The 26,500-nt window shown below is 35.7% G+C and overlaps 1 protein-coding gene across 6 annotated transcripts in view; it reads right to left on the bottom strand.

Annotated features, from left to right (window-relative positions):
• The window catches only part of LOC106875727 (uncharacterized), a 95,289-nt gene that overhangs the window by 56,828 nt on the left and 11,961 nt on the right, over positions 1–26,500 (bottom strand). For 4 of the 6 annotated variants that reach the window (XM_052967234.2, XM_052967233.2, XM_052967232.2 and 1 more), the window contains exons 2-10: positions 24,017–24,102; positions 23,160–23,215; positions 22,378–22,436; positions 18,669–18,832; positions 16,672–16,813; positions 13,249–13,447; positions 11,894–12,144; positions 9,951–10,057; positions 6,673–6,767 (exon numbers count right to left, since the gene is read on the bottom strand). In XM_052967234.2, the coding sequence (XP_052823194.1) occupies positions 6,673–6,767; positions 9,951–10,057; positions 11,894–12,144; positions 13,249–13,447; positions 16,672–16,813; positions 18,669–18,832; positions 22,378–22,436; positions 23,160–23,215; positions 24,017–24,102 (1,159 nt within the window). Of the gene's footprint in view, positions 1–6,672; positions 6,768–9,950; positions 10,058–11,893; positions 12,145–13,248; positions 13,448–16,671; positions 16,814–18,668; positions 18,833–22,377; positions 22,437–23,155; positions 23,216–24,016; positions 24,103–26,500 lie in introns of all 6 variants that reach the window. The other 2 variants (XM_089350968.1, XM_089350967.1) reach the window with 1 other exon arrangement.

Raw genomic sequence — 26,500 nt, forward strand, 5'->3', positions numbered from 1 at the left:
ATTTATATTAGCCTAGTCATAGATTCTTACACATAAAAGAATTTCAAGCAACAAAACATCCGTTTATTCATTTAAGGACAGAACTAACCATATTCTCATGTCCATACAAATTCAAACATATAGTCACAAATATGTATTTAGGTACATGAGACAGTAATTATAGGCCTATGTTGCCTTCTTTCATTGCTTTCAGCATATATTAGGGTAGTATAGTTGTCATGAATCAATTCTGATATATAAGTGTTTTTAATATCTTTTAAAACCAAAACAAAGGAAGTTATAAGAAATTATTTATACAGGTGGATGGTTTGTATTTTTACCTGGTATTTCAATATTTTGGGCTTGGGATCCCTTCTGTAGGAAATCTATGGTGTTGTTAGCCAACAACACCTTCTCCAAAGATTTAGTGAAAAAGGTGTCCTAAAGCATGAAATATTAAAATACCAGGTAAAAATATGCTACCCCATTCTTCCAATCCTATCTCTTCACTTTTGTGGCTCTGTCTACTGCACTGTTACACTACCACATCACTCTTTGTCTGGATGGAACTTTGCACCAGCCGCAGAATAGGTTTGTCACCCTCATTAGGTGGCCCTCTACATTACACAGCTCTTCTTTCTTGTCAAATGCTTCTCTAAATTTCTGACAATTCACTGAATCTCTAAGCTTCCATAACTTTTTTCCAGACTGGATTGTATCTCTGAGTCCTTTTAGTTCTATGTCTGAAGTTATTAGCCATGAACCTATATTGCGTGGTACACTCGTCACCCACAAGGGACTTGCGTATCCTGCTTTTTGCCTGTCAAGCTGGCCTGTGTAGCTATCAGATTGATGGGTGATTAGACAACTGTGTGAATAATTTTTTATAACTTGCATTGTTTTGGTTTTATAAGAAATATTAAAAACGTATGCGTATGTATGTGTGTGTGTATGTATGTGTATATATATATATATATATATATATATATATATATATATATATATATATATATATATATATATATATATATATGTATGTGTGTGCATATATATATATATATATATATATACATACGTGGTCTAATCAATAAGTATCTAGATTGATACCATAGTAATGATGCAAAAGCAGGTAGACTGAAGCCGCTTAGCACAGACTGACCTTGAACTTTGCTGTGCATGTGCACTAAGTTTTAATGTTCTAGCTCACTTCCGCTGTTTATAGCAGTGCTTGAAAGGAATGTGTGTAGCGTGTGATCATCGCATAGACCATGACAGAGAAAGTTGAGCAGAGAATGTGCATCAAGTTTTGTCAAAAGCTTGGTGATACCTGCTCAGAGGGGTACGCAAAATTTTCGAAAAGTTTTCATCGTTCTCAACACAATCAAGTAGATCTTGTGCAATTGAAACCCCGAGTGTCTTTTTGGTTAGCTGAAAGTAGTTTTGGCACAAACTTGGCAGACACACATCCCATACCCAATCTTCAGTGATAATGAACTGAACTGAATCATAACTAATCTGTACATCCTCTAATAAGTCATGGATGGTGATTCGACGATTTCCCCTCACAGCTACATGCACTTCCACAATGTTTTTCTCAATTCTGCAAATTGCAGGTCTCCCAGAACGTTCATCACTACCAACGTTTCTTCGGCCATCTTGTGTGAGGCTCATACACTTTCTACATTGTGTAGGCCTCTGAGCAGGTATCGCCCTAACAACTTTCTCTGTCATGGTCAATGGGATGATCACACATGTTCATTGCAAGCACTGCTGTAAACAGCAGAAGTGAGCTAAGAACATTAAAACTTAGTGCACATGCACAGCAGCATTCAAGGTCAATCTGTGCCAAGCATCTTCACTCAGCATGTTTTAGCCTTGTTACTATGGCAACAGTCTGGATACTTATTGATCAAAGCTTGTATATATATATGTACACACACACACACACACACACACACACGCACACACACATACACACACACATATAAGCACAACCAATCAAATCCTCTACTGGAGTAGTAACATGTCCCAACTTAAAAAGATATATAAAAATTTCAGATATGCAAATAGAACATACACGCAAAATATAGAGATATATTAATCTTCAAAAGATACACTCGCCTGTCTATATAATTTTAATCTATACCTTCAAAAATATGAACCAACACACTTTCAAGTACCAAGTTTCATCATCATTCAATTGGAAGACTGTATTGTGCTTCAGTGACTGCTTTAGTATGGTTTCTCTGGCTGGGGGTCTTTCCTACCACTAACCACTTTACAGAGTGTGCCAGATACTTTTCTCATGACACCAGTACTAGTGGGATTGCCAAGAAATTAGTATGACAAAGAAATGATTCCTGACTGTGTGGGGTTGTAGTAAATAGGGAGGTGGTTTTATGTCAGGGGTTAAGAGGCTAAATTATGACGAAGGGACAGGCCCAGGTGTCATGTTATAGAGGAGATACATGGCTACCCAACATTATATAAGGGCGAATGGGAGTTGCTGGAAAGAAGACAATGATGGTGGAGATGACATGACAGAGGGTACCTTCAAGGTACAAGAAGGGTACAAGGGAGAATCAGGAAGGGTGGGTAGATAAGTTCATTAGAGTATAAGAGGAGAGTGATAGATAGTTACAGATGAAGATAGAAGTGAACATAGTGAATGGAGCAAGGGCAGAGATGTGGTTGCAGGTAAATGTCAGTGTGGTAATGAAAGTGACTCAAGAAGGAGATGATAAGTAGTGTAGAGGAAGGGAGGAGAGCAGCAGTATAACCAATATGTAAGTAGATCAGAAAATATGTAGGAGAAGGAGAGGCACAGTGACAGAGATGGATGCCAGGGGTATGTAGGGGTATGTGGCTATAGTGCATAGGGAATGAAAATGGCGGAGAGGCCATTGATGGCAGGTGTGCAAGGGTGATGAGAATGATAGCAGATAGGAGAAGGTGTTAAAGATAAGGCAATGGCAGTCCTAAGATGTATTTCAGGAAAGCGCAGAAAGAGATGTTCAGTGGAAATAAAGTAGGAAAGGATGATATTGAGAATGAGGGATGAATTTTAAAAGGAAATGATTCTAGAGAGAGGCAAGGTAACTAGTAAAGAGGATGAAATATATGCATATTCTGCTCCCATATGATTATAGCAGCTGGATATGGTAAGGTGGGTGTTCAGAAGGTGAGAAGTGAGGAAGGCTTGATGGGGACAGACTGGGTGCAAGGGCAGGACCAAGCAAGTGTACTGGCATAAACAATGTTTTCAGGACCTCACTTTCATTAATTTGAACACAGCAAATTTTTAGTCATCTTGGTCCTTTTTCATCTATTCCATGAGGATCTACATCTTCAGATCAGCCTTCGCCAGATCATTCTGTATCTTCCCAAGACTCCCTCTTTCATAAGTTACATCTACATTTAGTGATCAGTACTTCTTTTATACCAGTCCTCATCAATATGTTTCATCAGCCATACCATTAGTCATCTCTCTTGCACACTATATCAGGCCCAAATTTTGGTATCATTTGATTCTTTGGCCCACAGGATTTTCACTAAAAAAAAAAAAACTTTGATTTTTGTGTGGAATCAAGCACTCTGACCTCCTAATATGCTGCAAGCCCCTTATTTCTGGTCCGAAAAACAGGGCGGAGTGAGGTAGAAGCCTCGGAAATTTCACCAACCTCCAACCACCCCCATTCATCTTTTCACGGTTTTCACTAAAAAAAGGAAAAAATAGGAGATCAGGGTACTTGATTCAACACAAAAAATCTGAGTATTTTTCTTAATGAAAACTGTGTGGGTGAAAAGATCAATGGGGGTGGAGGTGAAATTTCCAAGGCTTCCAACTCACCCAAAACCATTTTCCAGACCCATGGGAATTTGTATTTGTTAATGACATTGTCCTCATTGCTGAATCAGTAGTAGAATTAGTGAGGAAGTTTCAGAACAGAAGCAAAACATGGAATCAAAAGGTCTTAACGTTAACTGAGCAAAGATTGAAGTTTTAGTAAGTAGGAAAACAGGCTTGGTCATGCTACTATCAGGGAAATGGCCTTGCTCACTATGTAGAAAAGGAGTAGATAAAAATTCCATATTTTGTACCCAATGCAGACTACTGACTCACAAGAGACACAGGTTAACAGAGAAAACAGACTCTATATGTGACAGATGGACTGGAGCAATAAACACTAAGAGCACACATAAAATAGATGCTCTCAAATGCCCAAAAGGATTCCTAGAGGTAATAGACTGTTTCTGTTACCTAGGTAATCTAATTAAGAATAGTGGAAGCTGTTCTGAAATTAAGCCAGAGAAACAGGCTAGAGAAAGTTCAGAGGGTTATTACTACTTTTAATAACAAAAAGATTCTGACTGGAAGTGAAAAGTAGACTGCATGATGCTGATGTATGAACTGTTATGTTACAGTGAGTTATGAGCCCTAAATACAAACAACCACTCAGACAATTGCATCTCTCTCCTGAGCCACTTCCTATTGACACTCATTCCCATTTCTTACCACTGGCACACCTTCCTACTCATATTTACCACTGACCACTCTTGCAACTTTTAACCAAACTCCTCATCTCTTTAATGCTCATCCCCCCATCATTCTCAAATCTATTGTATGATATTGCTGCTGTAGGTAATAAAAGCAGAACCTGCCTCTACTTCACGATATCATATCAACATTTCTGTGCTGTTAGTCACTACTCCCTCTTCTTTGAGGTGAACTTCAAGTATCTCTTGTTTGAGCTACTCACAATTCACATCTTTCTTTCATTCTTATCATCATTCCTCAACCCATATTTACCATCAACTCTTGTTTCACTACACTTTTCTCCATTATACTTGAGATACTATGCTTCTATCCATCCCCCACTCCTGCTCACCATTCACTACATTCATCCTCTATATACATCTGGACACCTCCATCTCATGATTCTATTCAACCCTCACTCTACCCCCACATATATACAACCTTACCCATTCCTCCTGACTCTTCAGTCTCCACACTCTTTCCTATTCACCATTTAGGACATGTTAGCTTGAGGGTATGTTCTGGAATTTCATCTCCATCATATTTACTTCTATTTAAGACAACACTCCAGCCACCCATCCACAAAGTAATCACCCGATCTCTTATTTTTTCCCCTCTGAATCAAAGGGGGCTCATTTGTCTTGCAAGTTACAACGAAGCCTCTCTAGTGATAGTATCATAAAAAAGTACCCAGTACACTCTGTAAAGTTGTTGATATTAGGAAGGACATTCATAGCAAAACTGAGATAGTAGAGTAAGAAGCTTATGTAGATGTAAAAATGATTATATGTACAATACTGTACTACAGAATATATCTATAGATTTTAGCCAACACTGTAAGTAAAACAGGAAACACACAGATGTAAACACTTTGTCTTGTGCACTCTTAAGCAAAAAAAATATTTTTGCTTAAAAGTGCACAAAAAGTATTCTAGGCAGCTAGTTATATGAATTACAGGTGAAGTAATTGTGTTTTGCTTCAATGCAGCAATGATGTTGTAGTACAGAATATATCTATTGATTCTAACCAGCACTGTACATAATAGAATAATGTGTGCATGCATGTGAGTGTGTGTGCATGCATGGCAATGCATGTGTGCACATACACACACACACACACACACACACACACACACACACACACACACACAATATCTTTATGGACAGAAAAAGAGGGATTGGTTGAACTAGTTACAATGCTGCACTGGGATTTCATTAGTGAGTGAGTATTCTCATTAACTATCATAACAGTGCTTGGTTTCAACGTCACTATATGTACAAATACTGTTGTAATCATATTTGGTTTATTTCTTGAAGTCAAAATTTTGGTCACACTTTTGTGATCTGGTCACAGACAGGTGTGCTGCAATAAATGAAAATTAGTTGCTGGTGAGTTTTTATAAGCTTCTGCATTTTCTAATCTTGTCTCCTCACCAACTTTTGTTGAACTTCCAGGCCTAGGGATCTACTCTGTATATGTTAGGTCTTTTGACAATAAATATGCAATAGATTCATTATGTCAGATACTTAAAAAAAGGAGAAGAAAAGTAGAAAAATGAAAACTTCTTTAGACCTACAAAAGCTCACCAATAACTGATTTTCCGTAGTTGTATTAGAATTGTGTTAATGATCGTATATACATATATAAGACGCAAATTTTGACACCTCAAAATGATTAAAATGGAGGTTCCACAATATAACTACTTCAGTTTCAACACACAGTTTGAGATCAAGTCACTTAGCAAACAAGTGGAACGCAGAAATATAGATTTTCTAGCACCAATTTTTCACATATATGATGTGTTTTGGAAAATATCCATAATTACATAGCAGACAGACACTTACATTCTCTGGTTAATTAATGTTTCATGTAAAGATTATCAATGTCATTAAAACAATGCAACTGCACACCTGGGCAAAACAAAAAACAAGGTAAGATAAAATGTTAAAACTTTGTCAAGTTGGAGATATTTTCAAGTTGCAAATCTTCATTTTTCTACAAAGTATATTGCTGTCAACAAAAAGTAGGTAATGATTAACAAAATTATTTTAGTAGGATATATACACATAAGATAGTCATAAGTGTAATCAAACATGCATAAATACCACGTCAAAATGAAATAGTAGTTTGTTTCAATACTACAAGTAATACTTACATCTTTCCTTTGAGTCCATGACTTCAAATGCTGAGCCAAAGACTTAGCTCCAGCTATAACATAGTTTGAGGCCTTTCTCCCATCTTCTTCACAATCTGCAAAGAAATAAAAGTTAATTCAGAGGTTGCTACTTCATTCATTAACACCACCACCATCACTGCCACCACCACTTCCAATAATATGGCCACAAGTGAAATACTTCTCATCACAGATGAACTTCATAAAGCTAAATTAGAATTGAGCAAAGACAATATATCTCTGTTCTCCATACAGTCATGGTCAAGACAAAAGTAAAGTAAAGCATCTTAGTATATCTCTGATTCATATGTGAACTGCTATGCAAAGACTAGTCTCTCTCTCTCTCTCTCTCACTCACTCACTCACTCACTCACTCTCACACACACACACACACACACACACACACACACACACGAGCACTTTCTCCTGAATATCATACAATCTGCCCTTCACTCAGAAGCAGAAATCTTGAGTAGCCAATGGAGGTAACAGCTACCAGATGTTTATCCACTCCATTCTTCTTCCACCAGCTTTGTTTTGGGGACAGCCAACACCACTAACAAGTCACTAAGGTAACAACAAAAGCTAACAGGGAAAAACGCCAAATTGCTAAAGAAAAGAATCAAAAAAAGAATCAAAGAAAAATACTTTGCACATGTTATATGTTTTGCAATATGAAGATCAGACATGTAAGGTGTTTTGCATTGGTAGACAGTGAACTAGAAAAAATTGAGATGTTATTGGGGAGAAGTATATACAGACTAATAATGGCACACTCGGTCTCACTGACATTGATAAAAAAGAGTCAAGAAAGTGCTACTGTGAGAGGCTGCAAAATGTAGAGAAGGAAAGGGAGATGGAGAAAGAAAACCTACTCCATATAGACCTAACAGTGGAACCAGCCATCCAAGTTGACAGCAGTATAGTTGATAGAGCGATAAAAGATATAAGAGTAAGGAAAGTAGATGGGTCAAGGAGGGTCATTGAGATGCTAAAAAATATTTGGCAAAGTAGGGTACAGGATAGTCAGACAAATAGTAAATCACCATGTTTAACACTATTCTTGACCTTAATTGGCTTAGTAAGGATACTACTAACTCAGGCTTCCATGTCATCATGAAAAAAATTTATATCAACAAAGTGATCTGAGCAACCCAACTTGATCAGTATTCTCCACCGTTTCAAAAGGCTTTGTCAAGTCCACAAAAGCTTGGCACAAGTTTTGGTGCTGTGCGTAACATTTTTCTTTGACTTGATGGACCATAATGATTATGCCAACTGTGCCTTTATGGGGCCTGAAACCACATTGTGATTCTGGCAACATCAAGTTTGTTCTATTGTTCTATCTTGATAAGCTGACTAAGGTCAATATCTTTCCTGTTGCACAGTGCTATTCATCTATAGCATAGGTTCTCAATGTGGGTGCTACCCCCCTCCCCCATGAGCATTGAGACAGTCCAGCTGGGCACTGCTACCTAAGGGGATGATGGGGAGGGGCAGTAGAGAAAAAGGAGATGTTGGAAGGAAGACAGTGGATTGGGGGATGCTATAAATTTATTATAGTATTATTATAGTATTGTATACAAATTATATAATATCATATCAAATATCAAATGATTTATAGTATATATAAATTAGTAAAATATAAAATATTTATTTATACATAAAAACAGGTGTGGGGATGCTGAGAGTATTTTGTGGCCATGAGGTGGGCGGTGGCTCAAAAAGTTTGAGAACTTTTGATCTATAGTTTCCACATTCTTCTTTGAAGAAAGAGATGGTTCATTTTCGTTGAATATTTTGAATATAGGCAGGGTCTACTCAGGATTCTATATTTAGTAACTCATCAAAACATTCCTTCCATCCAGATATGCCATCATAGCAGATTTTGGTCCCAATGTTTGTTTCAGTAAACTATAAAGCACCATTGTGTTTTTTGCATCAGCAACTAATCGCATGTCAGTTACCAGTCCCAACTATAAGTTTTCCTGCATACCCTGCAGTTTTTGCCCACTCAAAATTTTCTTCCAACTGAAGATACCTCTTCTTTGATGTCCCTTTCTTGCAATATTTTGCTACATATCTCATTTTTTTTGGAAAGCACTCTTTTTATAGCCAAGTCATTTTCATCCACTCAGTCTCTACTTATTGCTGGAGTTGTACCAAGAATTTCATGAGCTGCATTATGAAGTTCATCTTTGACTACATCCTATGATGAGGTGTTGTTTATTGATGCAATACATAGTCTTGTAGAGCATCTTGCAGAGTTGGTGAATGCAACTTTCCAACATCTAGACATTTTGGGAGTTTGATTGTATCCAAATTTTTTACAGATGTAGTTTGGCTTTTACTAAAGCATGGTCAGTCCAGCATTCAGCACTATGCATTGAAAAGGCATTGCAGACATCCAGCATATCTCATCAACAGACACTCACAAGGTCAGTTAAATGCCACTGAGAGAATCTTGGGTGAATAAGGAAGGTAATTTTTTGGCCATCTCATATCTTTTATCGCTCTATCAATCTTTTCTAGAGCTTTCCAGAACCTGGGTGAGCAGTGGTATTCCTGAAAAGGGCTACTCAAATACCAATGGAACAACTGCCAAGTCACCACCGCCTAATTTGATGATTAACATCTTTTTAAATCTACCAAAGGCTGCCTTAGGTGCAGGTCAGTAGTTATATACTTCCAGCTTGTCGGATCATTATGCATCCACACTTTCCTATGGCCAAAGGACTTCCAAAGTCACCAAGATGTTAAAGGCAATGCCTGTGCTGTAATTGAAAGACAAAAACAGCTTGCACAACACCACTAAAACTCTCACCTACGAAGACAAATAGTGCAGAAACAAGCAATAGCAAAATCTCTAGCTTTACAATGAGATGAGTATGATTTCAGAATCTACTTCTCCCAGACATATGCCTTGGGATGTATACAAAAATAAGTGGTGTGTGTGTGTATTAGGTAAAAATAAGAAATCAAATGAAAATTATCTTTAACTCTTCACAAGATATGAGCATATAAAATTAAAAAATGGCAAATAAAAGAATACAAAAAAACTTTTGCTTCCCAACCATCTGCTTTAAGGTTCAAACCCACCATGTGGCATCTTGGGCAAGTGTCTTCTACTGTAGCCAACTAAAGCATTGTAAGTAGATTTGGTAGATGGAAACTGAATGAAGCACATCATATGTATATATGCCTATATATGCTTGTGCTTGTATAAAATGTAAATAAAAGAAAAATGAAATATATTTTACCTTTAAGAATATCCAATACATATTTTGCTGCATACCAACAAATAGTTTCAAAACTAGGAAACAAGTATTTTTCAGGTGTTTTTACATGTCTTTCAATCTCATAGACCCTGGGTAAGAGAAACAAAAATAGGAAGTAGAAATTTTTTTTTTTTTTTCTAACATAGTTGGTACTAAAGGAGACAATAGAAAATATATAACTAAAATTTCAACTTCTCTTTCTGAAAACCCTTTAGTTACATAGCTTTCAACTTTCAAGATTTTTCCCAATTTCTAATATTAATAATGAAGTACTTTTACTGAAAATGGTTATGCTACATTTTATAACTTCTCAGGATGTTGTTTTACTTGCAAAGTCATAATGCTTGAGATCTATTAAACAGCTGCTCGATCAGTTTACAATAGATATTAATGCCCTGGGCAAGACACATGAACTTTCTTATCCCACTTAACTGGTAGCATACCAGAAGAAAATTGACTTATCACTGGAGTTTTGAACTAAATAGAGAATGATGGATTACTTTAGAGCTTAGAGTTTATAGAGCTGACATTGAAAACTGTTACACAAGAATGAATGATAAACTGCACTGAAACATATATTACTAAACTTAGTAATATTCTCAAATCTCCATTATTCGAAAACATATTTCAAATCAAATATCAGATTTTAGTTTTTAAACTCTCAAGTGAAGAAGTTGTGATATTAAGACAAATTATGCTGAGAATTAGAAATATAATAATCTTTGGACAATGACAACAAAAAATATTCCATTCCATTACTTGCATTATATCAGACTTTGTAAATAGACGTTAGAGTACATATATGTTATAAATTACAACAGTAGCTAAAATAAATGTCAAAGGTCTTGAGGGTGAAATACATGTCAAGGCTTAAATAAACCAACTTCCAATCCCACAATCCAATTTGTCAATCAAGGTTCATCTATTATTCACAGCTCTCCTGGTAAATATGCATCCTCTTTCCCTCTGTTATAGAAACAACTACATTCCCAGCAACCCCAACTAACTCAGTAAGTTAAGAGGAGTAGCAGTAACAACATTATGCTTGGTCATTTTAGACTGCCATCAAAATATCTGCAACATGTCTTTTCAAACACAGTGAAGATATCTAATATGAAACACCAGCTGCCTTTTACCACACCTGTGACCATCTCCATCCCAAATCAAGGAGCCTTAAAATTATTACCAAGAGTCATGTTGGTAGCTACATTCCCTCCTAAAACATAGAGATGAGGCTTCTCAGTTTTAGAAGGTACTCCTGCCTAAGAAAAAGAGTACTCTGAACAAACTTGACAGGACTGGACATCCACCTATGAAAGTTCTCCCCTTTTCTCTGTCTTAATAAATTACATTATGTAAGACCATAACAAACAGCAAGATGCTGTAAGATCCATCCAACACATGCCAGCATGCAAAAAATGGATGTTAAATGATTATGATAACATTGATGTTTTTGGGACAACCCAGTCAAATCTACTTGTGCATTTCATTACCCATGGAGGTGACGGAATGAAGCATTTAATCAACTTTTTAATCACAGCCCTTCCCATATTTACTGTCAGACATACTTTTCAAAAATTTAGTAATTAAAATATGCAGACCCCATTTTAAAGTTGAGCAAGAGTTTGTAAAATTTGAAGTTGATAAAGGTTTTGTCACTTTTCAAATAAAATACACTCCCTGATTCTGTATATTTCTAGTAAAATCAATTTAGATACAAACATATAGAAAGTGGGATTTAAGTGTAAGTAACTGATTAAAAACTGCTTAGTAGAAAAATATATAACCATTCTGTCACATCTTCATCTGATTAGTCAAGCACCTTAAAATCATAATGTTTAAATTCTACTTAAAAATGAAAACAATTCTGAGTTTAAAACCTTTATTTTTCACTATCAAGAAAATGTACAATGAAACCCACTTACTTTAACTGTAATGGAATATTATAGCTATGTAGGAAGTTGCCACCAAAGACAAGTGTATCAACAGGTGTGAAGACTGCATGTATCCAGCCAGTGGGGATGAATAAAGTCTGTCCAGCTGTCACAACTGATTTATAGCAATTGTCAACTTGGTCACCAAAGAAGGTTTCACTCTGGTTTGATGAAGAGATCCAACTTTCATACAAATCCATATTGGCTGGAGTAGGCCTAATCAGATAAAACACCTTCTCACCCTAGAAAAAATATAAAAATTAACTCAAGTTAGGTCAATGTATAACAAATAGTTTAGAGAGAGAGAGAAAAAAATCAACAAGAGTATCACTTCTTGGAGGTTTCATAAATGAAAGCCCTACTTTCTTTTTTTTATATATATATATGTATATATATATATCATTCACACACTACCATGTGTGAATAATATTCTTAAGGTCAACATTTACTCACTCATGACCACTTCTAGATTTTGTCATTAACTCAGTTTTTAACCAAATTAGACGATGTTTACATTCTTTAGATTGGTCACATCCCAAGCTACATTTTCAGCTACAAAATTTGAAAATTGCTTCGGTAAAAAAGAAGTTTCAGTAAAATATGTGTGGTCAAAAATGGGAGAGTGACACCTGAAATCGACTGAGTCCAAATATTTTTTTGTTTTTTAAAGAAATTTGTATCTTATTTCAGCTTATATGATAGATCTCAGCAAAAGGAATCTATCCATGTTACTTACATGCGAAAATATTTAGTAGAAAAAAGTACCGAGGTAAAAACCGGCAAAAAAAAGGAGATTAACGCCTGAATTCAACTTTGACTCCTAATATTATTCTTATTTCAAAAGAAAGCTATATGTAAATTCAATTTTTCTAATAGATCTCCACCAGAGGAATCTGATGATGCTAATTATATCAAAAAAAAATTTTAATAAAAAACTACTGGGGCCAAATGTGCCAAAAAAGTGTTAACACCTAAAATCAATTTTGCCAAGATCATCTTGTCTTTCTTTATATCCAGAACTATGTCTTGTGTGTCTGAATATCAAGATAATAGGGTGGGATTTGAGAGATACCTGGCTGCTATTTCAAGTAGATTGAGTGTCGTGTAGAGGCTTTCTTGCTGGATCAATGATAATGATACTAACATTGCAAATTAAAGCACATTCTATTTAATACAGAATATTGATACTCAGATAAACACCTCTTTATAAAGTCCTTGTTTCAACAAGAATAAATGTATAAATAATAGCTAAAGATAATGAAGATGAAATAAATAAACATCAGTGTTCGTTATCTAGAAGAAAAGAAATAAGATAAAAAATTTTCTGATTAAGAACAAGAACTCACGCGGAGCACATGGTACCAAACGGAGGTGCCACCAAAGTCAATGTGGAAATCAGTAAAGCTGTCCTGTACACCCATTAGACAGTATTTCTGTACCTCTGGCCGTGAGTAGGTGCAGTCATCAGGCAAATTATCGGGCCACATGTTATTTACCCAGCTAACCTGTCGAACAATCTTAGGAGGAACAACTAATTCTGAGAGTCTGTAAAGCAAAAAAATACAGTTATACACAGAAGTTATCTGAAAGAAAAAGGAAAATAATAAAGATTTGTACACAGTATTTATAGTATAAAATATTTCCATTTTATATGGCAGATAGTCAGGCAGTGAATAATTAAACATGCATCCATGTGCCTGTAGTACATACATGTTTTCAATATGCACTTCACCACATCAGTGTTGTGCACACTAGTGAGGTAACTAGGTGTAAACGCTCTTTGATCATCATCAACTAATCCCACTAACTCGCAAAAGAGAGTAGATGTGTTCTGTGTAAAAGAAGTGAGATGAACTGGAGCCTCAGCTAGGCTCTTTATAAGCGAGAAACTCTTGTACAAATTATTTTAGGTGGGTAACAGCTCTAGAGTGGGATGCAGTAAGCATATTGTTAACACAGAAATGAATAGAGTAATTGAGATAGAGTAACTGACAGAATAATTATGCTCAGGTTTGTCAAAGGCAACATGAAAGGAAAAGTGATCAGAGCTGGAAGATAAGCAAAATGATAATTTCTATGAAATCTGCTTGCAAACTACAATAGAAACAAATGAAAGCAACCTCATTATCATAGCCGGTGAGTTTAATGAATACATTATGCAACATCAAGATTATTTCTCAGGTGTACACAGAAGCTTCAGTACAAGAAGGATCAAAGTTCTTGATGCAACTGACTTAACCATTTGAAACAAATTTCAGCTGGACTGAGGAAAAAAAAAGGCATTAGAGGAATTGGCAGAGTGCAAAGGAGACAAGACAGTACTGGTATAGACATATGATGAATATGAAAGTGTCAAGTAATTCATTGAAAAGACACAATGAAGAGAAAGGTGTAAGAAGAAATAGTGAAAGTTAATTTCAGACTGCTCAACCTCACTAGGTAAATGACAAGTAACAACAACATGTGGTGAATTCTGTTCAAAGAGACTCATCCAAACTATGCCAGAGTGGAAAAACAGATATAAGAATGATGATGATGATGATGATGATGATGATGATGGAATAAACAGAAGTGACATCAGTTATAGGGGACTCTTTAGGCTTATCAGGGATAATTTTGCTAAAGAACAATAAAAAGCACTAAATCAACACTGATAAATGGTTGATTCTCTCTGTTGTTGAATATACTGAAGAAGCGGGGCCCATGGTAAGTGGTAAGAAAACTGAACATTAAAGGAATCAGATGTAGAGTGCAAGAGAGAAGACTGCATTATGTATTGGCATGTAATGCATAGGAGGAGGACAGCTGTATAAAGAGGTTTCATGTACTCAAAGTAAGCAAAATCTTTGGGAGAGAGAGGCCAAGGAAGTCTGAGATAAAATGGTGAAGATAGATCTGAAAATGTTGCATCTCACAGAAGAGATGATAAAGGGCTGCAATGATTGGTGAAACACTATACAGGAGAAGACCTACCTATCCATCTAGGCACAACAAAACAGATATTAAAATTGTGTATATGTATGAGTGAGCATAAATATATATATATCATTTATTTTAACATCTACTTTCTCTTGCTTGCATGGATTAAACAGAATTCATTGAGGCAGATTTTTCTACAGCCAGCTGCCCTGCTTGTTGCCAACCATCATTTGTTTTCAAGCAAAATAATAATCCTCTAGTCTATCAAACAATGAACAGCCTAGACATAGAGCAGTTCTGTTTAAAAAGACTGCAAAACATCAAGAAGCCAGACCTGCTTTCACAGTGGACTGCAACATATAACATCACTTGTATTTGATAATAAGGCTGTTACTTTATTTTCAAGTCAGCAAACACATGCAAGACAAGCAAAAAGTACAAAATTAATCACAAACATATGCTCACACAGACACATACATATTTATATGGCAGGCTTCTTCAGTTTCTATTGACTAATTTCACTCTCAAGGTACACTTTAGTGTAAAATATTAGCTGATGACATCATTCACAGTAGGACCAAACACCTAAACATGTGGTTCTGAAGCTAACTAGTATATATACATATATATATATATTGTTAGGCATATATATGTGCATGCACATACTATATATGTGTATGGTGTATGTGCAGCTATAAATAGACAGTTTACTTCACCGGCTCCTTCGATAGCTTCTCACCCCTCTAACGCACCTCCATTCCCCTATCACTTGCTCCCTCTCCCCATTGCACACCTCTCTATCACATGTCCTTCTAACCACACACTTTCCTTAACACACAACTCATTACTCAACTGTCTATCACCCATACCATTGTTACCCATGTCCCCATTGCCCATACCTTTATCTCTCATGCCTTTATTCCTCATCTCTCATTCACTCCATCCTCTTCTCGATATCACCATACTATGCTACCGCTATAACAAAGGATGGCAGGGGATCTCTTCTATTCAGTGTACAGTGCTTCCAGTGTAAGTAAGAATGCTACTGTACCTATCTGACTCTCTCACCAATACTCTACCTTCTCTCTCTCATTCTTAGACATATGCCTAAGAGACCTCATAAAATATATGTATCCCATATATGCTACCTATACTTCCCTAACCATATGGCATCAATACCCATCATTCAGCCACTTGCTGCCTATCATGCTCTCACCTCTATCCTTTCTAGTGTTAGTGTACTCAATGCACTCCGTTAAGTGTAGGGTCAAGAGGCCCCTTTAGTCTTGTTGAAGACATGACAACATCTTTAATACTGGTGCTACAAAAAAACTGCATATAGCACACTCTCTAAAATGGTTGGTGTAAGGAAGACCATCCAGCCATACAAACAAGCCCAAAATAAAACTTATGAGCAAGATGTGGTACTTCAACCCATCTAGGAATGCAGCATGAAAAGCAGATATAAAACAATGATGATGATGATGATGATGGTAGTGATGGTGACAGTTGACCATAGAAGTCAATTTATCCCAAACTTAGGATAAACAGACTAACCTGAGAATTAATTAGGAGTAACATATTTTAATAAACCAGTTTGTATTATCTTAATTGTTGCAGTGTCCCTAATATGTAGTAAACATTTCAAAATGATCTGTTAAACCAGCCTGATGCCAGTTAAACTTCAACAACTGAATCTAGTGTTAATCACTAAAACAAATTCAGACAATTTACTAAACTTTAAAATTTAATATTTATCATCTATATGTATACCATATAAATCATTTATTTATTTAAAATTCCACTTCAGATATTAGTACATAAAAATATATAATAAATAGTGTATTTACTTTGTATTAGAGAACTCTAGACTAATAACGTTGAATATTTTGTCTCGATCAGGACTATTGTAATATTCTGTCCATTCCCGCATCAACATCTTGTAGTCCTCTTGCCGGGCAACATCAATTACATCAATCTCTCGCATAGAGCCTGCAAAAAACATTATAAACAAAATACAATCACCTACACAAAACATATAGTTTTTTCAAATGCAAATCTTGGTACTTTAAGAACTTTTGATAGTTACTCCCTGTTTAATTCAGAAAGTTATGAAAGTCATTCCTACTGCCAAAAACATCTTAATTACTCATTTCCATTTCAACAAAGGAATCTATGGCTACTGTGTTTAACAAATGTGTCACTCCTGAAACAAGTATCCAACAGAGCTTTTTAACCTAATTATGCTTTTCAACTTTTTACTTTCTACAGGCAATAACTGAGGATTATAGAAGCATGATTAATATCTAAGAAAGTATATCCAATTAACTACACAAAATACCAACCTATTGCTTTTAATATTTATAAGATGATGGTGAAATCCTTTTACAGGTATCTCTTTCAACATCATCTCTCTTCTGTTTAAAAAATATCAATTTCTGTTCATGAAAGTTAGGTCCAATGTGATTTACATTACAGCATAAAACAGAACTACTCTCTACTCCTTAAAACCTCACTAAACCTCATTAAAAAATTTACATATATCCTCCAGCAAAACAACTTTTAAATACCACATCAGTGGTGGTTCATGTATGGACACTGAGAACTGCAGCACTCTCTATTTCCACTCGATATTATCGATAACATTCAATATAATGAGTCTTTTTTTTCTGTAATTCTTTCCTTATACTTGTACATTATATAATCTTTAAGCTTAATGTCAGTAGCCATCCCCTAGTTTATAAAAAAATACAAAAATCCTTGTATAGAACTGTGCGCTTCACAATTCCAGCAATACGGTGTTTGGCTGTTGTGCGCATGCTCACATGTCTGAGATAGGAAGCTTCACACTAGGGAGACAGAGCACTGCATCAATGACAGTGCCAATCCCGGTGTTACAGTGAAAGGTAGTGTTTCTTTTTGACTCCGTGTGTGTTGTGCTTAGAAACGTGTTTATATTCTTGAATGTGATAAAGTGTAGAATTAGGTTATTATCCTGCTTCCAGTTTCAGTGTTGCTGCCAGGATTTGAAAAATAGGGCATATTTCCCCCCCACTTATTTTGTGATTTAGATGGGATTTTTGAAAAACAAGTAGGAATTCACGGCAGTGTTCAGTGAACAAATTAAACACACTACCCGGCAGTGGCTAAAATGCGAACTGATCAAGTTTATGTATAAATTTTTTTTATATTTGTTTCCTTTTATACAATATTAAAATAACGGCTAAAAATTTTCTGAAGCAGCACCCCAACTAATTTTATCTATGAGCTGACACTGTTCCACATTAACAAATGCTACAACCAGACTTTAAAGATTGCTGCTGTATGTAATCCACTTCCCACTAGCAGGTAGCTACAATTCATAAGCACCAATCTCAATAACCAACTGTGACTTTTCTTTGCCAAAAGGATCTCTACCACAAACTATAAAAATATGTAAATTGCTTGATTTTGAAATAATTATTTCGCTGTCTCACAGTCAGGCTATAAAGCTTATAGTTAAGTTAGTGTTAACATTTGTAATACAACAACATTAAAAAGCAAACTAGAAATGAATATGAATGAGGAAACAAAATTAGCCAATGACTCTTTTTAATGCTTCCTGCAGTAAATATATTGATGCTAACATGAAGATAGCAACTCTGAATTATTTGTAAATCTTATAGCTAATTTTTTACTTTGAATATGTCCTTTTCATCATAAATCAACAGCAAATTGGAATCATAAACTTCACATCACAGCAGAGATTGTGATTCTGTACAAAAGAGTTACATAAGTTTAAAATAGATATCAAATTTATAAATAAAATCTGCAAAAAAGGTAAAAACATATGAAATTTCATACATACCCACATGGTTTTCTATGTCTTGTATAGAGAAGTCGCATGGTGGTACTTTAATATCAAGCCCTTCTTTATTTTCTACTAAGATAGGTACTTCAAAGCCATTCTCTTCAAAATATGGTAGGGTTAGATCACTGCCTTTTACCCGTAATATAGGAATTTCATCTGCACTGCAATCAAATAAGAGTCAATATGCACAATTAATTTTTTGATCTTTCAAAGTTGTTCACAATCTCTTAAATTTTCCAAATATTAAGTCTGTTGAATCAATTTGGCTACAGAAGAAAAAAATAACCAATGAAAGATTTCAGTTAATGATAAATACTAAGCAAACTTTATATATGTAATCATATAGTTATAATTTATAATATAGAAATAATTGATGTATGCAGTGCTTTAGGTCATCATACAAAATATATATGTAACTTATAGAACTAAAGAAATTTAGAAGTAAGGTGAATTGGATAGACACCAAAGACAATTTCAATTATGTTACCCTAAATCTCAAAATTCAGTCTCCTCATGTTCTGTCTTTGACTAGCCTAACTCTGGTCTCTCTCTCTCAGTTTCGTTAACCACTTGCTTCTCCCAACACTTTACCTCCCCACTACCACCCGCCCTATATAAACTAGCTCATTCAGATTCCCCTACCTCATATTTCAATACCTTGCCACACAGTGTAGAAACCAGAAGATGTTCAGATAAGCAGCCTTGTTTTCCAACCTTGCACACATCTAAAACCTCTTTTTCAGCGCAGATTATAATTACTTTATTATTCCATTTTATTATCTATCTATGTAAACACAGTTTCGTCTTTCATGCCATATGTTTAGAGAAAAAAAACTTAAGATCCCTTCTCTCAATCCAACTCTCCTTCTTTCACGCTCATTTATTATTGTCATTTATTCATTCATTTATCTAATTTTGTCACAGTTTGGCTGACCGAAAACTGTTGGTTATAGCTCTAGTTAAGAATTCAAATGCCCAATTCTATCTCATTATTATCATTAATATTTTCTCACACCGGCAGTTTTTACTGTTTCCTGGTGTGCCTGCCCTTTCCACCCCACCACTTGTACCAGAAGTCTCTATCCTCTGATCTCTATCGGATGTCTCTCCCATGAACAGATCCAAAGGCTTAATGTTCCCCCATCCCTACTTAGGGTTTATCTCCTATGTAATGTAGTGCATAAAATGATGGTATAGTGTATGCAGGTTGAAGGCTATTGTATGTTTATGCGTTCTGCTAAATGCAAGCTTTCTTTTCAGGTACATGATGCTGCTGTTCTCCCATCCCAGGGTCTCATGGGCCTACACCTCCCACACCCTCAGGGTTGGCACACTGAAAGGTAGATCTGGTGAGATTGTTGAGATGCTTCAATGGAAACGTGTAGATTTGTGCTATCTCCAAGAAGTAAGGTGGAGAGGAGGTTCTGCTAGGTTCCTCACAGGCAAAGAACATAGGTATAAGATTTTCTGGGCAGGGAACACTGATGGGGTTGGGGGCATGGGTATACTTCTTATGGAGAAATGGGTTGATAAAATAATCAAGGTAGTCAGAGTCTGTGATAGAATACTTAAAATTAGATTAGTGCTGCAACATGGATTAGCAACCATTATCTCAACTTGTGCCCCTCAACCAGGGCTACCTGATGAACAGAAAGACCGATTTTATGACACCCTCTTGCAGACTACCTCATCAACAAATGACAGGGACCTTCTCTTTGTGGCTGGCGACTTCAATGGGCATGTTGGACAACATGCAGGAGACTTCCATGGCGTACATGGAAGCTATGGTTTTGGTTCCCAGAATGATGTGGGGAACCAGGCTGCTGGAGTTCTGCAATGCAAATGATCTTATAGCTTGTAATACTAACTTCAGGAAACCTGCCAGTCACCTGTTCACCTACCAATCTCGTGGACACACTAGTCAAATTGATTACATCCTCGACAGGAAACAGGAAAGATGGTTACTTATAAATGCCAAAACCTTCCCAAGTGAAGAATGCACCCCACAACATAGATTAGTAGTTAGCGAATTCAGGATCAGGGCTAAATGGATGTGCAGAAGATGGCCAACATGGAGAAGAAGGGTCTGGAAGCTTAAGGATCCTGCAAATGGACAGAGATTTAGAGACGTATGACTCGAAGCTTTTGACAAAATAGAGGGGGATATAGCATCACATAGTGTGGAAGACAACTGGAGATTCTTATGGGACAACCTGTTGAGGGCTACTGACCAGATCTGTGGCCGGTGCAAAATCCCCTCTCAACCCAAGATAACATGGTGGTGGAACAATGTAGTTGACAGGGCTATTAGGGAAAAGAAACAGGCATGGAAGGACTGGAAGAACGGTAGTAGCAGGGAATTATATCAGATTGCCAGAAGGGAAGCTAAGATTTACTTAGCCAGAGGGGAAGTAGATAAGAAAAAATTTGCCATCCCTGGCAGAGGCCTTGGATTTTGGTCTCACTTGCCTTGCCGGGTCTTCTCATGCACAGCATATTTCCAGAAGTCTTGGTCAGAAGTCATTGCCTCGGTGATGCCTAATGTTCGAAGGTCGTGCTTCACCACCTCATCCCAGGTCTTCCTGGGTCAACCTCTTCCACAGGTTCTCTCAACTGCTAGAGTGTGGCACTTTACAACACAGCTATCCTCATCCATTTTTGCCACATGACCATACCAGCGCAGTCGTCTCTCTTGCACACCACATCTGATGCTTCTTAGGTTCAACTTTCCTCTCAAGGTACTTACACTCTGTACAGTATGCACACTGACATTACACATTCAGCGGAGCATACTGGCTTCATTCCTTGCAAGCTTACGCATGTCCTCAGCAGTCACGGCCCATGTTTCACTGCCATGTAGCATGGTTGTTCGTACACATGCGTCATACAGTCTCCCTTTTACATTGAGTGAGAGGCCCTTAGTCACCAGCAGAGGTAAGAGCTCTCTGAACTTTGCCCAGTCTCTTCTTATTTTAGCAGCTACACTTTCAGTACACCCACGCTACTGATTTGATTACCTATGTAACAGAAGCTATCAACTACTTCTAGTTTTTCCCTCAGGCATGTGACAAAAACAGTTTTCTGCACATTTTCAGTGTTTATTGCTCCTGAGCATTTGCCACACACAAAAACTATTAAATACTAACGAAGAGAGAAAACTAAAATATTTTGAACACATAGATTAAAAAAAGTTTACAGAAATATTTTATAAAAAGCTAAACTAAATAGGAGTAAAAGGAGTAAACCAAAATTTACATAGGTAAATAACATCAAAAAGTAGACAAATTGAAATACAGGTAATGTATAAGGACAACAAAAGGAAGATGGAGATGACAACCCATGGTATTCAACCTCACGAAAGGATGAGTTGATAAGGATGATGATGTGTGGCCTCATACCAATTACTAATAATGATTATTCATAAACTTTTTCTGAATAATGGAACATTTAAACTGGCAAGCCTATGAATTAGTGATGAAAATAATTCTTGCCAAAACAAATACAATAAAGAGATAGAGCACAATTCCTAGTTTTCTTAATATAATCAAAACAAAAATGATTCTTCTGCTAGTATTATAATATTACGAAAACAAACTTTAAAACATTTATAAATCTTATGCATGAATCAACATAAATATTCCCAACAGATAAAGCTGAATATTATAACAAAGTGAAACATATGAAGCAAAATTTGATAGTACAATACCTAGGGAAATTTCTGTTTTTTAATTCTTTTATGAAAGTCACTGTTCCAGTCTGCACTGCCTTAAAAATAAATAAATCATAAACATAAAACAGTTTATACAAAAAATAAAGTGAAAGTAAATATTAGAATATATCATTTTTATTTATTAATCATTTAATTCATTCTGCTATATGTTGACTAAATCTGCAAAATTATCTCTTTCAAAAGTCTTCTTTCTTATAGATTAATGTTTCATCTTAGAATCTAGAGCATTAGAGCATTGCAATCACACGTCTTTGTGTCTGTACCCCATCGCCACCTTGACAACCAGTGTTGGTGTTTACATCCCCATAACTTCATGGTTTGGCAAAAGAGACCAATAGAATAAGTACTAGGCTTTTAAAAAAAGTCCTGGAGTTGATTTCAACTAAAACCTTTCAAGATGGTGCACCAGCATGGCCACAGTCAAATGACTGAAACAAGTAAAAGTATCAAAAGAAAAAAAGAAATAAAAGCATTGACTTGGATTCTTTGTATAATCAATAAAAATGAAACAAATAAAGCATGAAATATTGAAGAAAAGATTTCTTTGATACTGATAAGACAGTAAAGATATACTTGTTCTAGTAAACTCTAAAGAGGCTGAACACAAAATGTGCTCTGCAAAACAGGAAACTTTAAAAGAAGCACAAACTATTTGGTTTAGTTTTCAACCCTCTCAATAAACTTCACTGCTCTGATAAACTTATCTGGAAAATATTTCAGTAAACAAGATATAATCTACAAATTTAAATTTCACTTACTTTTGATGAGTCTGTTTCAGAGTAATCGTGGCGATGCCAGTTACGTCTTTTCTTCACTGAAGTGAAAATAATTCAAAAGAACAATTACAAAAATGTTCTTCAATAGATTTGTACAGAATAGGATACAAAATAAATTTGAAATTTATACTGAATGATATATAATGTTTTGTAAGATAAAACCTGAATACAATAAACACAAACTGGCCAAATGAATAATACCTACTATTCAAACTGTAAAATATAACTCCATATGCTTTTATTGTAGCACTTGTATGTTGCAAACACATAGTGTGTGTGTGTACATGCATGTTCTTGTCTCCATCAGCTGCTCACTTATTTACAGTGTTTAGTTAGCATTTCTTCTATCAAAAGATTACCTGTTCACATAGTGCCTTCCAAGCCATGTGGAATAAGAGATCCATAATTTGAAAAACAGGTATGGCTTAGTATCAGGAAGGGGATCTGACTGCAAAATAATGCCTCAATAGCATATTCATCTAACCCATGCTAGCATAGAAGACAGACATAAAACGAACGGATACACTCCAAATGACAGGTTATGACTATCATCATGACTAAACTGCCTCTACAACTATTGTTAACAGTGTGTAAAAATTTTAAAGATAATTATAAAAGTTATGAAGATAGTTATACAGTTATGAAAATCATCTTAATAACTGAAAATTAACACTGAGCAAAAGAGTAATCGAAATAATTACAAGAAAAGAAAATCAAAATTTCAATAAATTTACATTTCAAATTAAAATCAGAATAGAATTTCAAGGATAAAATAATAATAGAAATTATTATTTCTATTATGCATGATTTCAGAATATAAAATTTAATGTTCTACTTACATGTAAGAGGCCCATGTTCTTTCTGACAGTTTGGGCAATGGTATATCTCAATATCAGAAGCTTGATGTTCTTGGACACCAACACAACTAAGAATAAAAAATAAAAGTTGTTTTTTTGTAATTAAGATTTAATAAACAAATACTTTTAAATACTATCTAGAGTGTAATAAGCTATGTATAGGATTTAATGACTTGTCAAACATGAACATGTATTTCAAGGATAAATTTTCTTCAAATAGAAATAACACAAACAACAATAATTTTAAGCAAATATCAATGAAAGGACTCAACATGTAAACTAAATCTGTATATGTTCATAAATCTTACAACCAAATTACTTTTTACTATTCAACCATGAAATGGTGGCACAACCTACTACAATAGCTGCATTATCACATCATAGTATGTTATAAAAAGGAAGGATAAGTTTGATAATGTAGCATTTGAGGTACATAAAGACAGGTGGATCAAAGTCAAAACACCTCTGATCATAGAGGTGTCCACTTAGTACTGATTTGGAGAAAAAGAGCAATATTGTTTCATTGTTGCAAGTAAAGAATTATACTTTGTTTAGACATAGAAGGAACATGAGGAAAAGGTAGACCTAGGATGATGTAAGATGAAGTGTGAAGACTGACTTCATGATGCTGAGCCTCTCAGAGTAAATGACAGGGAACTGAGATGAATGGCATTATGCTGTGCTTGAGAAGACCTGCACATCTCAGCAGGATTGAGGCTCTGTCAAGCCTTCCCCCAGAACTCATCTATTTTCTTCACTTCCTGCTACACTGATCTGACATCCTCTGCATCCAACTCATTCCCTATATTTAATCATCTGTCACACTATCTTCACTCAGTGCACTTCCTATTCTGTCTCATTTATGTTGTACCTGGATCTCACCCTCACCTCTCTCGCATATACGCACACACACACACTTTCCAGGAGGACAAGCCATATATTCAACTCTTCAGCAAGACACTTGCTCCTCTCCCTCTATCACAGTTTTTTTCTCCAGTCTATACCCTGCTCAGCTGAGGGGTCTTATCTTGTGAGTACTTGACAACCTCACCAGAGCTGGTGCCACATAAAAAGCACCCACTACACTGTTAAGTGGTTCGCATCAAGAAGGGCATCCAGCTGTAGAAACCATGCCAAAGCAGACATAAAATGTGGCAGAGCCCTTTGGTTTATCTATTCTTGTCAAACCATCCAACCCATGCCAGCATGGAAAAGGGGATATTAAATGAAGATGAAGATAATTTATCTTTTACTTTTCTCAGTCAATGGACACTGGCCATGCTGGGACAACACCTTGAAGGATTTAGTTGAACAAATTGACCACTGTACTTATTTTTTAAAGCATGATACTATTGTAGTGGGATCCTTTGCCAAAGTGGCATTGGTTTGTTTACAACAAACCAACATCAATGGTCAAGTAGTTGTCACGCAAGGGGGAGGAACAAACATACATACACACATATATATATATGTATATATATATATATATATATATATATATATATATATATATATATATATACATACACACACACACAAATGTATATGACAAGCTTTTTTCAGTTTCTGTCTACCAAAATCCACTCATAAGGCTTCGGTCAGCTCAGGGCTCAAAATACATATCTATATAATTCATATATTTTATTTTGGTCTTGGGTGTATTTATCAGGCATGCACTTCCAGAAAAATGCAGTTTCATCAACATTGTATACTTGCTCTGGTGTCTAGCCCCCATCAGCAATCAATTTTTTTCAACTGCTCAGGACAATTAGTAACAACTTCTGTATCAGTGCTCACAATTTCAATCATTTTTATGCTGTGCAAATTCATGCACTTCTTAAACCCTTCAAACGAACCTTTACTAGCCAAAGAGGGTCTTTCATTAGAAGTTTCACCTTCTTTTTCTACAAGCTGTCATAAATTTTTGGCTTTTTTTTTTTTAATTACTTTTGTTTATTGGCACCTTACGCTGATTCTAATCCTCAATCCATATTTTCAAGAATTGTTCCATTTTGGAAAAATAAGGTCCAGACAGTTAATGGAGTAGCTTCTTGGGCATTTGACATAATTTTCTCTCATTTGTCAAGTATTGTCCCCACTGCAAGATTTAATGTTTTAGCAGTCTTTTTAAAAGATTTAGTTTAATATTCAGTGTAATCGCTTTATGGTTCCTTTTCACACAACTGCCTTCTGGTCTACTTAATAGCTTCTTTCCAGACATTTTAAATAGAAGTCAACAGCAACAGCAGCAATTAATTATCCACAAGAAATATGAAGTATGAAAAATTGGCCCAGGAAAAATCTGGTTTATGAGAGTAGAAAAGTGTTTTCTTCCATCTGATGCAATAATGAAAATGAAATGAAAAGGTGAATGACTGAAGAAGAGAAAGTATTACATGATTACAGTTAGCTGAAGGCTTGCCAGATTTTATAAACAATTTGCCCCTTGCATTTCTGTCTTAAGAC

Source organism: Octopus bimaculoides, chromosome 4 (genome assembly GCF_046866305.1).
Source record: "Octopus bimaculoides isolate indiv1 chromosome 4, ASM4686630v1, whole genome shotgun sequence".
NCBI classification, from domain to species: domain Eukaryota; kingdom Metazoa; phylum Mollusca; class Cephalopoda; order Octopoda; family Octopodidae; genus Octopus; species Octopus bimaculoides.